This window comes from Maniola jurtina, chromosome 18 (genome assembly GCF_905333055.1).
Source record: "Maniola jurtina chromosome 18, ilManJurt1.1, whole genome shotgun sequence".
Classification (NCBI taxonomy): Eukaryota; Metazoa; Arthropoda; class Insecta; order Lepidoptera; family Nymphalidae; genus Maniola; species Maniola jurtina.
This window is the reverse complement of record NC_060046.1, coordinates 5,035,994-5,050,678: the sequence shown is the minus strand read 5'-3', so window position 1 is coordinate 5,050,678 and position 14,685 is coordinate 5,035,994. Positions and strand designations below refer to the sequence as shown.

At 34.5% G+C, this 14,685-nt stretch overlaps 1 protein-coding gene and 1 long non-coding RNA gene across 3 annotated transcripts in view; one reads left to right on the top strand and one right to left on the bottom strand.

Moving 5' to 3' along the window:
- LOC123874455 overlaps positions 1-2,129 on the top strand; it is a 29,604-nt gene extending 27,475 nt beyond the window's left edge. For both annotated transcript variants that reach the window (XM_045919801.1, XM_045919802.1), the window contains exon 8: positions 1,013-2,129. In XM_045919801.1, coding sequence (XP_045775757.1) covers positions 1,013-1,506 — 494 coding nt within the window. In that variant the 3' untranslated portion in view covers positions 1,507-2,129. The remainder of the gene's footprint in view (positions 1-1,012) is intronic.
- A 994-nt stretch (positions 2,130-3,123) lies between these two features.
- LOC123874463 lies at positions 3,124-8,808 on the bottom strand. Its single transcript, XR_006797924.1, has 3 exons — positions 7,233-8,808; positions 4,847-4,850; positions 3,124-3,133 (listed from the first exon to the last, which is right to left on the bottom strand). It is a non-coding gene; the product is annotated as an uncharacterized LOC123874463 (long non-coding RNA).
- Positions 8,809-14,685: the final 5,877 nt, after the last annotated feature.

Here is a 14,685-nt window from a genome sequence, read left to right as displayed (position 1 = left end):
TTAGTCGATACTAGAGCTAATTTCTTAAACTGGACTCTATCAAGTAAAGATTTTTATATAAACACGTGGAGATGATACTGCCATTGTCGCAACTAGAATGCCATAAGCCTACTTTGTCGTATTAGTTTACGAATTGCAAAAAACCAAATAAAATTAGAATTTCGCCGGCAGATCCGTCGCATCCACCTTAAAACAACCCCTATAACAACACTTGAACTTGTGCAACGTAGCAACAGATCAACGTGATTTTTTGCATGAATATAGTTAAGACCTGAAGAGTGAGGATACTTTTTATCCCGGAAAATGAAATAGTACGGGATTTAAAAAATCTATATCCACGCGGACGAAGTCGCGGGCATCATCTAGTGTAGTAATAAATCGTCTTTACTTAGTATAAAAACAAATTTACGGATCTAGATTATTATATTTGCGATCGGGAAGTTTGTTATTAAACTTGAAAGATAAACAATCGTGTCTTGGAAACAAAGTGATAAACTATTAACACGATAACCTAATAAATATTAATATCTATCAATATAATATATGAAAGTCCATAGTAACCTATTTTTAAAAATGAAATGATTTCTATGTTTAATTTGTAAGTCACTAGAAGATGCCCGTGATTTTGTCCATGTGGATTTAAGTATTCCGGCATAAAAAATATCCTATGGCAGTCCCGGGATGCAAGCTATCTCTTTACCGAATTTCGTCAAAATCGGTTTAACGGATGAGAATTGAAAAGCTATTAGTAGACACTTTTGCATTAATAATATTGAATATTAAGTATAAATAAAGTATAGTAAAGTATGGATAAAGTTATAAAATTTTAAAAAATCACAAATATACGATCGTGGTTATTAGATTAGTTAAATTGTTAATTCCACTTAGTTTTACGATTATTTTTTATACCATTGAAATATTAGCGATAAGATAATGCTAATGTGGAACTGCACTCCAATGCAAGGCGAAAAAGAAAGCGGTTAAGTTTGATTCAATGCGTCTTTTGTTCTAGAAATGGGGCTCGACGAAACCGTCATAGACGACGGAGAATTCAACATGGATGAACTTATAACGTTCAACCGCGCTCACTCCGACCACGACTACCAAGTCGTCAAGAGCCTCGACCACGGCAACATCCTTCCCAACGGATACGTCGACCTCCCGATTGACGAGGACTGGCCACCTAACCTCAAAAAGCGGATGAAAAAGCTAGAATTCGACTACGAAGACGGGAAAGACTACCTACCACCCATTGTCAAAGAGGAAAACTACCAGAATGCATACAAATCAACAAAATTCGAGGACGACATCAAGCTTGATAATGATTTCCTAACCAATACGATACTTTCTACTGGAAGAAAATTGGGTGAGCTTTTGGAAGCGTTCCCGCCAATACCCGTCAACAATGAGGACATAGTCATAGAGGAGATATCCGATTTTGATACGAGGAATAACATTACGGATATTAAAAGTTTCGTCGTCAATGGGACTATGAACGAATTCTAAATTAGACAGTTTGAGTTTTTAGAAATTGGCTACTGTGTAACCTCTAAAAATGTAACTATCTATTTCAACTTCATAAGCGTGTCACGAAAAATATAGTTTTTAAATTGCATCATAATATCTAGGTGGCAATTTCTAAAAAATCAAAACTTGACACAATATAATGTGGGCAATTCTGCTGTGGTACCACAAGCTCTAAACCTCATTAAATTGACAGCTCTAAATGGACAGGTAAAAAAGATTCCGACGAATTGAGAACCTCCTCCTTTTTTCGAAGTCGGTTAAAAAATTACTATTTCACTCAGAACGCTCCCTGCAGAAAAGGACAGCACTAGATTTTAGACTTGTCAATTAAGTTTAGTTTAGATATTGTGTACAAAAAAATTAGCTACAATGTTACGATATTTATATTCTGCTATTTTCGCTGCACTTGATTCCTTAGAGATATATGTATTTTATATGCAGATTATTTTTAATATTTCTTTTTTGATGAAATTATTCCTTAGTTTAAGCTCATGTGACTCTATTCGATGTTTCCGTCATAAAAACTGAAAGAAACATCGAATGATAGTGTGACATTTTAGGTTAAGTATTATTTCGTGATTAAGTAAGACTTGGAGCATAATGAAATTCGTTGAATATATTTATTTTATATCAAAGAAAAATTAATATAAAGATAAATTTTATCTAGAATATTATGCCGTTTTTGGTACCTATATTATTATCATAGGTTTAAGATACTTTATAGCATTTCGATGTTAAGAGATGGCGGTGCAATTATTTTTAAGTAACTGATCTTCAGTGTTAGATTATTATAGCTACGTAAGGGAATAATTATAATTATTTTGTAAGTTTTATTCCTTTAACAATTACTTTAAAATGTTTCGAAAATCATGAGATAGATGAATAATGAATTGCAACTATTGTTATTTTAAAATAAACTATGACAGAATATTGGTCTTTTTAATGAAACCCTCCACAGTTCACGACAGTTAGGGAAACTTCTAACAAAACGTCACTGGCAGGCGTCGAATGTTAGTGCATTGGACGCAGGTAGCCTTATATGGTAGAACTATTTTTTATGGTTTTCGTCACCATAGCCTAATATTTGACATATCGTCGATTCAAGATCACATGAAGTTTACGTGTCAAGTTGTTTTTCATGTGGTGGTTGGTCATTGAAACGCGCGAGATTGCAAATGTTGACGTCGCCGCTCAGCACTGAAAAAGTGCAGTTTGCGATAGATCCCTAAATACGAGAAGATATACAGAAATCATAGTGAACACGGTTTATCCATCCTAAAAAAGCCACCTTAGGGTACACAGGTACTCGGAAACCATCAGCTTTGGTGGTCAGGTCCCTGCAGCATCAGGATTGAGGAGTTGGAATCCAAATTTTTATGGAACAATGTCGCAAAGCCATACTAAAAGTGGCAACTTTTCGGCCTATCCTATTTCCTACTACCATACTGTATAAAGATTGTGGCGTCCTTAGTGTCAGAAAGCTTTTTATTTTAAATATAATTTTACATCAGCATAAAAACACACCATATAGACATATTGAAAAGCGGCGTCAAGATAAGATCTGCACTTTACGTGCGCCTAAATTAGCTTTTACCAAGCGATTCTTCTATTATCTTGGCCCTTTTTTATATAATAAGATTAATGCAGAATTACCCATTTATAACTTACCGCTTACTCAGTGTAAAAAGAAAGTTACATCCTTTTTGATGAATAAATCTTATGAAGAAACAGAAGATTTCTTACAGTCTATCAGTAAATCTACTATATTCACCATAAAAAATAATAATTAACGTGAATTAAAATAAGAAACCTATAAATTGTTTCTATTTTTTTATCTTAATCATTTTACAGATCTCTAAATTTTTAACTTTTTAATTAATTGCTTTTTCACGCACCCCTACACATTTTCACTCTCTTATAATCCCGCTCACACACTCTCTCTATCACGCACACACACTCGCGCATACACACACACCCACACACACACCCACACACACGCACGCACGCACACACATACACACACACGCACACACACATACACACAGAAACTCACATACAAACACACCCACACACTGTGCATCCTACTTTTTTATTTCCCTATTTATTTTTTAGATAACTGAGGGAGAGGGCTGGCTATCCTTAACACAGATGTAAAAAATCTAGCTAGGATAGCCAGTCCTTGATCTTGCAACACTCAAAAACAAAGCTATGTTACTAATTACTAATTATCTTACTTTGTCATCAAAAATTTGTTAAGTACCAAATTGTATAATAATCTAGTCTTGTACATGTTCAACAGTGTTTAAATTTGTGTGTTTATGTGTTTATGTTTTGCTCAATAAATTTATTATTATAATTTATTATAAAAAAATAAAATAAAGTTCCTCTATCATTAAAAAAAAAATACGCAAATCGGTTCAGAAATTTCGGAGATTTCGGTATAAATAGGTAGAAAAACACAACTTCTTTTTTGAAAGTCGGTTAAAAAGTAGCTTATGTTACTCCCTGATTAATCCTCTACTTGTGTGTGAAAGTCCCGTCAAAATCGGTTCAGCCGTTCCGAAGATTAGCCCGTTCAGTCAGACAAAATTATTAAAAACGTGTTATTCAGTTATGGTACCGTTCAAATAACCATACGAGCTTAATATGAGGTAGTTATTTCGAAATTACAGACTGACACTTCAATTTTATTTATTAAAAAGTATATATAGATTTTGTGAGTGCATTAAAACAATGAATAAAACGAATATCTTATAATAAGCTTTATTTAATTATGAGTTAACAAATATTTTCGTATTTTTGAAAATAGGTTGTGACCTTAACTGAACATAAGTCAAATTGCGTATGTAAATTTACATGTTACAGAGAAAAATAAAATAAACACAGTACTGTTTTCTATGATAATGAATATTTATTTATAATAATATATACTTAACAATAAGAATTCAATTCAGTTTCAAAAGCATCATGTATACATAAAGTTAATAAGTATATAACTAGCACAAAAACTCCCTCGTGCGTCCTTAAGCCGGCGACTGACTGACTTACTTAGTAAGCGAAATTTTTAAAATTATAAATTAAATTAACTACACAGTACATAAATGTCTGCGACACTTCGCCTATAGGGCGCGTTCAAAGTACTTATCATAGTAACTTCAAGCCACCGCCCGAAGTTTTCTTTACTTCAAGTAAGAAACAACAAAAAGGTGCTTTTTAATTATGTCGATTGTGATAATGAAGCTAGTTCAAAACGCGATCGCCGGGTACCCATCCGTGTTAAGAACGCAGCATACGTGACGCATTTTTTTTTCAAAACAACGCGACTTCAAATTACATTAATCTAATTAATATCACACATGAAGGGAATAAAAAAATCATATAATGTTATGATAATAAAAAAATATACAATTTAAAAAAAAAATTAAGTGATTAATAAATTAATAATTTAGGAGACAATCCTTCAAATTATATTCAATCAATCATATTATCAATACTAAATAAATATAATAATCAATTGAATGATTAGGAGGCAAGCCTCCTCATATTCCTAATGAGAGAAAATTGATTAAATAAATAATAAAATATTTTTCCTATAACTTCCATTTCAATTTCTTCCAATTCTTGAACGAAGTTTTAAGGTTCGTTTTAACCATAGACATCGAGCGTTCACATCTTGTCTCTACAGTGCCGTGGCAGAGACAAAATGATATTTTAATACATAGTGTATAAACGTAGGTATATCTTATAATCGTAAACGTATGGCCGCAGACGCCGAAAGACATAGGCCGTGTCTAAAAGCATTCACATAGCCTAGGTCTTCAGATGTAAATAACGGTGACTGTCGGTGTCTGACACGGCCTAGTCACGCTCAATATCGTAGATATAAACGGACCTTTACGACACGACACACCCCGGGGCCCCGTTCCGTTTACGTCACGTATGCCACGTCCTCTGTCAGTTCGGTAGTCGTTTTAACGTCCCACAGTGAGCTCGCGCCACACCACACTCAGTACACACACTGTCACCCCTCCTTACACACGCAGAATAAATCATTTGCCGTTAGAGATCACACAATTTGACTTTGAATTTCAATATCCACACTAATTTGATTATTCTATCTAGCAAATAGAAAGTAACAATTAGGTACAACTATGAATTACTTTTAAGACTTAAATTTATTACATTTCGGTTAAACTGCAATGTGTACAGTAAGTTTTACGATCTATTCAACGAGGAGGATAATTTTGTTTACATTATTATATAATATATAAAAAACTCATGATCTTCGCAATGGTTCACTTTATACATCGCTCGACATCAGCGTAATATACCTTTCTCTAGAAATATTTAAACGAGACAACAAGATGGCTTTCGAAAGAAACCACTTCAACGTCACTTAGACCGAAAGTAATAAGACTATTTATTTAAGGGGGATACAATTTTGTGATGACTACTTACATATCCGTGACTATTTAATAATACACATACAAAAACGCCGATGCATCCAGCAATACTTAGTTTGTCACAAACTGAACGTACCGTATCACATAGGCCGAATCGAGATACTAGACTATATTCTGTGACTAGATAGAAAGAAAAACGGTCATAAGAGTCGCTAGAGCCGCCTTAGTGCGAGCGAGGGGGACGATGCATTAGTAAGCGTGCGAGAAAAAAAAACATTTTAGTGGCCATTTTTCTCTCTATTTTATTTACAGAGTATAGTATCGGCGTTACTCTGTCAAAAATCACATCCGCATATCTTATTCTACACAATTCACCATTCGAATCTTTGCCATTTACGTATCCAAGCAAAAATATACAAACGTGTTTTCTTTGTCTAAGCTGTACAATTTATACACTATTAAAAGTAGCGACCGCTTACGAAGCGGCCATGATAATGCAGTACTTAATAAAGAAGTGTTGAAACATCTTTGATTTAACAGAAAAATCTGTAAAATTTTCGTTTTTAACATTTTGAAAATCAATAGATTAGCGTTAAAATTATACTCAATTCATTGATACAGGTAAGAATCATTCTCATGGCCACACTCAAGCGGAGCGAGGCTCGACCGATGATATTATCTACTCAGTCTATACACATTCGGTACTATATAGCATTTAAAATATTTTGGTTCTTCGCATAATAAAAACTTCTTATAAGACACCACTAGTCTATACAAAAAGCTAATTAGATATGCTCGTGCATGTGAATGCCTCTATTAATAATGTACGTGGAGTTATCTTTTATAAGAAATTCCTATATAAAGAATTTAGCTGCGGCCGTACATTGAGGAAAACTTAAAGTTTTCGTCAGAAGTCTTGGAATTAATGAAAATTATTGGAATGCCCTTTACGAACTGGGTGTCGGTTCTTTACATTGAGAAACCGCCGTCGAGTACAAATTTTTGATCTACCGACAATGTAGCTGATTCAATTGTACACTATCTCTGAACTAAAATCCGTTTAAATAGCTATCCCTTTCATAATACTCCCTGCGGAAAGGGATACCACTAGATTTAGACCTGTCAATTTAGAGATTGTATAGTACTACAACAGAATTAGACATAATTTAGATTTAAATCAGAAATACCCCTATCAATAATCAACTGGTTGATAAATTGAATGAAAACATTCTGTCCTCCATAGTATTAGTCGATTATGAATTGTTGCATCTCCATAGTCGTCATAGCTAATAAGTAACCGACTGTATAGTGCCCTGCAAACAATTTGGACCTGAAGTAGCGTATTGGGAGAAAGTTAGCGAATCCGGGAAGCGAAGTCGACGTATCAACCAATCGCGTGCACTCGCGCCGACTGATCAACCAATCGCGTGCACCCGCCAGCCAATCGCGTCAATGCTCAAGTTGTTTGCCGGGCACTATACGGTCGACCGATCGAAGTTTGTACTTTGCGTGGTTTCTAAAGGACATAGTGCGCGCAAAACAAGTAGCCCAATCTGAACAGGTGCATTGTACAAAAACAAATTTCAGCCATGAATGTATTGTAAAAGTGGATCACGCGCGCTCTTAATACCTACTTGAAGCAAATACGATCGACTAACAAATTAGAGCGACAGGTCGGACCCCAGTGGTATCTGTTCTCGCTCTCGCTTGACAGTCAGAGTGGGATAGCGATAAGTAGGTATTTGATTCGAGTAAATATTGGGAGTGCTCTATCCATATCATGATCTTAGATTTATCACCTGGGCAAACCGCCATGGTTGCAACTTCAGATTGTACTACTCGATTTGCCTTCACAGCAAGCGCACAGAGCGTATGGGCAGCAAAAATAATATTCCCATACACTTGTCAACGGGATAGTTACAATAGAAATTGACATGGGCCGAGCACACGACATGATGTTTCAATCAGTCTTTTAGGGTTACGTAGCCTTAACTGGACTCCGATTGAAACAAACTATAATTTTTAAAACTATTGTAATGAATTTAAATACATAGAAATAAAATTATTGCACGTTATATATAACTTTATACGTCAATCGGGTACGATTCATTGATTATGTTACATTTTAAGACTCACATTCGTTTAAAAAATTAAGTGAACCTCAATTTTTTTTTGCATTTTTCTATATAGCAAACGTCAAAAGTATATATTCAAGGCTGTCTTCACAATTAATTGAAGTCCTCAAACTTTGTTATATAAGTAATAATGAAGTGCAGTTTGGATATTCTTTTTCATAATTCCACATTATGAACGACGGTTGAAAAGTCAATATGAATGTGACGTCATAAAGTTGTGACGTAATTAATGAATGAACCCTTAACGAATCATATATCATTCTTAGACCACCATTTTCTTTTACATTATCGTATCGGAATTAGCATCGCCTCAGTTATTGCAAGTACATAATATAAGTATCACCCACTAAAACTATATTTCTATAGGCGTTATAAATACAAATGAACATAGGAAAATATTGTGGCATCACTATAGGAACGGAGCCGATTAAATAATATTCATAATTAATTGTTTTTCTCGCACAAATCGAACTTAGTTTATACAATGACTAAATAAAATTATACCTAGAATATGCATAATACGACCGGAGTGCTGGACTTTGCCATTCGTAAATTGAAAACATTCCACATCCTTACAATATACACTACCAGGAAAAATACTGCAATCTTTATTCAGCTGACAAAATATCATAAATTCGACGCTTCCAAGGGTCCAGTTTAAGAAATTAGCTTAAGTATCGACTATAACTCACAAATTATTTGATACTAGAGCTAATTTCTTAAACTGGACCCTTTCAAGTAAATTTATTTATATAAACCTGTGAGGATGATACTGCTATATTGGCGCAATTAAAATCCATATAAGCTTACGTTGTCGTATTAGTTTACAAATTGCGAAAAACCAAATTAAATTTCGCGGGCAGACCCGTGTCATGCCCCTTAAAACATTCTCTTTCCCACCCACCGGACTTATGGGAAAAACTATTTTGTTGCATTACTGCTGTCGATAAGTATTGTAAAGAAAGCTTAGACTTTACCAAAGCAACAAAACACTGGGTATCTAATTATTATCTACATTAAAATTTTAATAATTTATTTTTCTGTACGTTATTAACATTTTGCTTTAAGTTTCTGACTTGCTAAGCTTTATACCACAACACTAAATAAGTAAATCCCACAAGGATCTACATCTAATATCTATCCAGGTTAAAGCAGTTTGGAGACATACTCTTCTAACAGCTCCACCTCTGTGGTGCATTTTTTTGGTTGTCTTTAACTGAATGTGTTTTTTATACCGTCAATAAATAATTCACAACCTGTACAAATCTTGTAATAAGCGGCATAGTCCAACACTCAGCGCGCCACGAGTTTCAACAACACACAAACTTAGTATATTCACGATATCTATGTTATGGTAATTCATTACTTATGTAACAAAATCATATAATTACACATGACGGAAATGTCCAGAGCTGGTGGAAAGTTTCGAGAAGGTATTCGATAAAAGTTGAGCGATATCGAAGTTACTTCCCCTCCGCGATCAGCAAGCGCCGGCTAATACTATTACAATACTATTTGCGAATTGCGCAAATATCCTTGTATGTTTTATGAAACCCACAAAAGCCGGCCAGCGCCATCCAGTCCATACGCGGCACTACTATGTACTAAGCTCTTTACTTATATATAAAAACCAAGACCTGCCAACCGGTACGATGGAAGGCGAAAACGTAATTCTAAATAACTCGCTACCCATCTGACTGAACAATTAAACTAATTTAATATTTTGAAGTTTTGTTTCAGGTAGTAACATTACAAACTTTTCCTTTATCAAGCACCACCTTAAAATTTCCCACCATCTCTTGGACCAAAACTAACATAATGAACTCACAGTGTGTCCTAAACACCCCTGTTTTCTAATAAAAATGGGAAGCGATACTACTACTGTTCATAACTACAGGTTTAATGAAATGATAATGTACTGTTTGTTGATTTGTTCGAGAATGATCTGTAGGACTTGTCAAATGCAAACACTGCAACATCTGGACCCATAGTTCAAGTTTGCAAGTTTCAAAAAACGTGACACCAGAGGCGGAGGTACGTTAACCAACCGTACGGAGATCAAATACCTCTTTGCCCTTTCATTCTAATTGACAAAACGCCAACGCTTATGTTACGTTAGATAACTTGAAAAATTATGCTCACTTCTCTATCATAGATAGCCCAACGCTTTTATAGCACACTGGATTTACGAATACGCAGGCGGCAGTTAATTGCTAGCCAAATTAATCAGTGCTTCATTTATTTAACATTTTACGATGTATCTGAACCCTTTCCTGCCGAACGGGTTCAAAATTTTTTCGGGCTAGCGAAGAAAACTGCTCAACCATGTCATCGGTGACATCGTTGAGCAGTTTTCTTATTACAAAACTCAATGCACTGATACCAAGGGATTCAATGGGTCTAACATGGTCATAGTCACAAACCGTTTGCACATTGACGAGTTCTACTGGAATGGATCCGATGAAGGTATGAGGTAAAAGAATCTCGCGTCTCGGGTGAGACAAAATAAATAGGATTGGTGCATGAAATGAAGACGTAAAATAAAACGCTACGGACGGGAACACAAACTTTAACGCCAACCGCACCTCGTCCACGACTATGTACAATATTGAAGCACTCGGAACATATTGGTACTTGGCCCGAAGAACTTCGTATGGAAAGTTCCAGAATTACGAGTATAAATGGTACTTGATCATGTAAGCCTTGAGTATGACTTGACTTATTTGAACCACGGCAAAACAAGACGTCTTGGATCGGTATGCCCGGTTACCGAAACGATACCGCGCTGTGTAATGCTGCATCCATTTACGCCCCTATCGGTACATTTTCGCGTGCCGAAGACAGCCCACCCCAATGCATATCGCAATTAGAAAACGTTTATTACAGAATACGCGTTCGGTATGCTTTCGGTAAAGCGTACCGCTTACATATTTCGTGCCGCAGGCCTATAAATCAGTATACACTCGAAAACTCAAACATATAACATTTTGTACAATTAAATTTAAAAATGTATGATCATTGCGATTTTTGGACAGAAATACTGATAATTTTGTTTCGATTAATGATAAACGGTCAGCACTGGTATCAAAAACCGTATGCAATTTCTATAATTGAATATCTACATCATCCAATTCGAATAAGGTTGTAATTAGTATAAAGAATTTGCAACGGCTGCAACTTTTCATAATTGACAGCTATTATTACGATTCTTTTTGAATTGGATAAGGCCGATATTTAATAAATTATTACTATACGCCAGAAACTGCTTGCAGTATTTGCTTTTACGCTTGACCGAAATAAAAAAAAATGTTTTTCAATTCCAGAAAGTTCCAAGTTTCAAAAAAAGTTAACCCATTATTTTGACAGAAAATGCCAGTCTCGCCTGTTTTTGTTGCAGGATATTGGATCAATAAATATCTTTCAATGAGCCATTAGTAATTATTATTATTGTTTTAATCCCTATTATATAATTATAACAGTTGATTCGACCCTCTTTTATAACTGTTAGTTTTTATAAGACTATTAAATGTCAGTTTTTAATAAATAAAAATGTAAAAATAAAATAAATAACTATAAAAGCGCTCTTCATTTTTCGCATAACATGTTATATGAGAGTTAAAATGTGGTAGAAATAAGAGGAAATATAATTCATAAGAATATTAAAACAGATTTATTGATTTTTTCTTAGGACATCTTCAACATACCTACCATATCTATACGAAAATCCTTAAAAGACTTGGGCATATCCGAATTATTTTCCGATTATAGGTAGTCAAGCTGTTAGATTTTTTCTAAAAATAGACAACGCCTCTATTTTTTCCTAAAAATAAAATAACAAAACGTGTTACGCAAAAAATAGAGTCTCTCAAAGAATAAGTATTTGATTGCATGATAAGTTATTTCATCTAAACTATAAACATAAATAAATTCATAATATTGGGAAATAATTCATGTAGCGCACTGAACATGTTGTTATGAATATGAATGAAAATAAGAATTATTACTATTACCTTTTTCTTTAATACAAAATTATATTAATAATGCATATGTAATTGTTTTGTGTGTGGTTATTGTATATTCTTGATTGGACGTCATGTTATGTTTTATAACTACTGTTTTGATCATCGACGGCCTTTTTAATAAAAGAGATAAAAATATCTTCTAAAATCTTTCGCCAAATCTGCCAAATGCATTTTCAGACATCTGAAACTCTCGTAAAAGGTGAATTGTCGTGACGTCTTGTGTCGTGTATTTCTCTAACCATATTATTTTATACAACCGATATGCTTCTGACCCGTCATTAGCTAGTATTAGCGGTAGTCATCATTGCTAAATTTAAATAATTTTCATTTCGTGAAATATATTTTTTTTCAGTGATTTCACAGAAAGTGATTTTTCAATTTTCGCACCTACAAAAGGTACGTTTTTTTTTTAATTAAAAAAATATTAGCCATGCTAGTCGTGACTAATACTCCCCTTTCCCCTCCAATTAAGCGTAAAGCTTGTGCCAGGAGTGGGTACGACAATAGTGCAACGGGTGGGGTTTGAACCGCCGACTTTTCGGAATTCAGTCCGCTCCTCAATCGTTGAGCTATCGAGGCTCTTAATTAATAATTTAACTACGAATGATATTTCGCAGGTTGGTTTTCATGGGAAGTGAATGTTCGCGCTTATTGGAAGTGCGAAAATTCGCTTTTCGTGAAAAGTAGCAAACGATTGTTTACCACATTAATTAAATTTTCCTTTCTAACATGCATCGATACGAGTGTTCTCGTTCATATATCAATTTAATGAATAAAGCGGGACCAAATTTTATGTAATTATTATCTAACTTTGTAAGATTTTGCTTCGTGATTTGTCACAGGCTACTTCAAGTGAGGTAGCAAATGTTACTTATTAATATGAAAATGATTTTCACCTGATTTTTCACATGCTACATGTGAAATGTTCCATTTCTAGGTGCCTCGAACGCTCACGTCACAACTCACAACGTCACGACGAACTTTATACAAAACCTAATTATGACTGATCACCTTCTGATGCATCAGGACACAACAGCATATCAGATTTTTAGCATCTTCATTGATACCATTTTGTATCTATATCTAGTGTATAACGTATTTATTTTTTATCTTTTTTATTACTAAGACCGTCAAAGCTACTCATAAGTATAATATAGCGGTAGCTGCCCAACCGAATTGAATTTGAGGGAAATACTATTTAGAAATCGTTTTTTTATTTTTACAATATAATTAATAAATTAATTTGATTTTGAAATGTAGCAAACGAGATGCTGTAATAATTAAATCTATCGCACTCGGTATTTGCAAAATATCTTTATCTTTCTCGACGAATTATTCTGGCTAAGATGGATGAAGATATCTTATTGTTATTATTGAAACTTCCATATTAGAAGCGAAATTTGGGGTTATCACTCAATGCGTATGAAAAGACAATAGGTAATATTGCATTTTGTAAACGCAAACATTTTCAACAAGAATTGGACCTCATACAATGCTGTTCTTACATGTATTACTTAAGGTGGAGTTTCGAGTCGAGCGTCGTCGCGTATGTATTGTGAAAATGTAGAGAACGTCATTTGAGCATAGCGATACTATACTTTATCCACAGAGAGAAGTCAATATAGCAATCTGTCTGTGACGTAATCCCATATTAATTAAGACAAAAATTAAGTAGGCATTAACCATTTTCAGTGACCAACCAATCACAAACGAACCTATATTTTCCATAATAACTTGTTTCCGTGTTTAAAGTAAATAGTACGGAGAGCAGCCTCGTTTGTAATTGGTCAACGATGGGCCACTCAAAATTGTTAACGACCACTGACCTTTTTTTTGTCTTTGTTATTTGTATCGGATTACGTAACAGAGAGAGCCCTATATTAATTTCTCTTCATGGATAGTCAGTCCAGTAGCTGCGTCAGTGTCGCTGTGCTTGTATGACGTTTCAAACATTTTTATAGTACATCTAGAGACTCTCCATTCGCGAGTCCACCCTTAACCTCAAGGGAACATGTTTTTGTAAATAAAATATTTTTGAAATAAAAATAAATATTAATTTGTTTGGTAATCCTAGGCTGTTTCTATATACATATTTGTATAATGAATTGTGGATATTATTTATGACAGACTAAGGTTTTATGTTTTAGTATAAGCGTGTTTGGAAACATAGTCAAATTGAAATATTTGCTAAGGAAATTGAAATGTCACATTCGAATTATAATAAAGCTTGCGCACATTCATGTAAACACAAATGGCTGTCTTTTTAAAACAGCGTAGCCTTTAGCCTTAGCAAAGATCTCAACTTTTACGTATCCTCAACACTGTTACGTTAAAACGTTTTACGGCCGAAATTAATATTATCAATCTCTAATCCATCGATAAGTTTCTTACAGTGCCATCGACTTATGTGTTCAGGTGACAGCGTCTATAATGGTGAATCTGGTATTTGACAACACAATTTAACTTAATTTTGTTGCAATCCACCTATCCACCTGTGTGCCTGGTGCACATCAACCGTCCGTTGTGCCAGAACCTTTTTTCCACGCACATGCAAACTGTGGAATCAACTCCCATTGGCGGTGTTCCCACTAGATTACA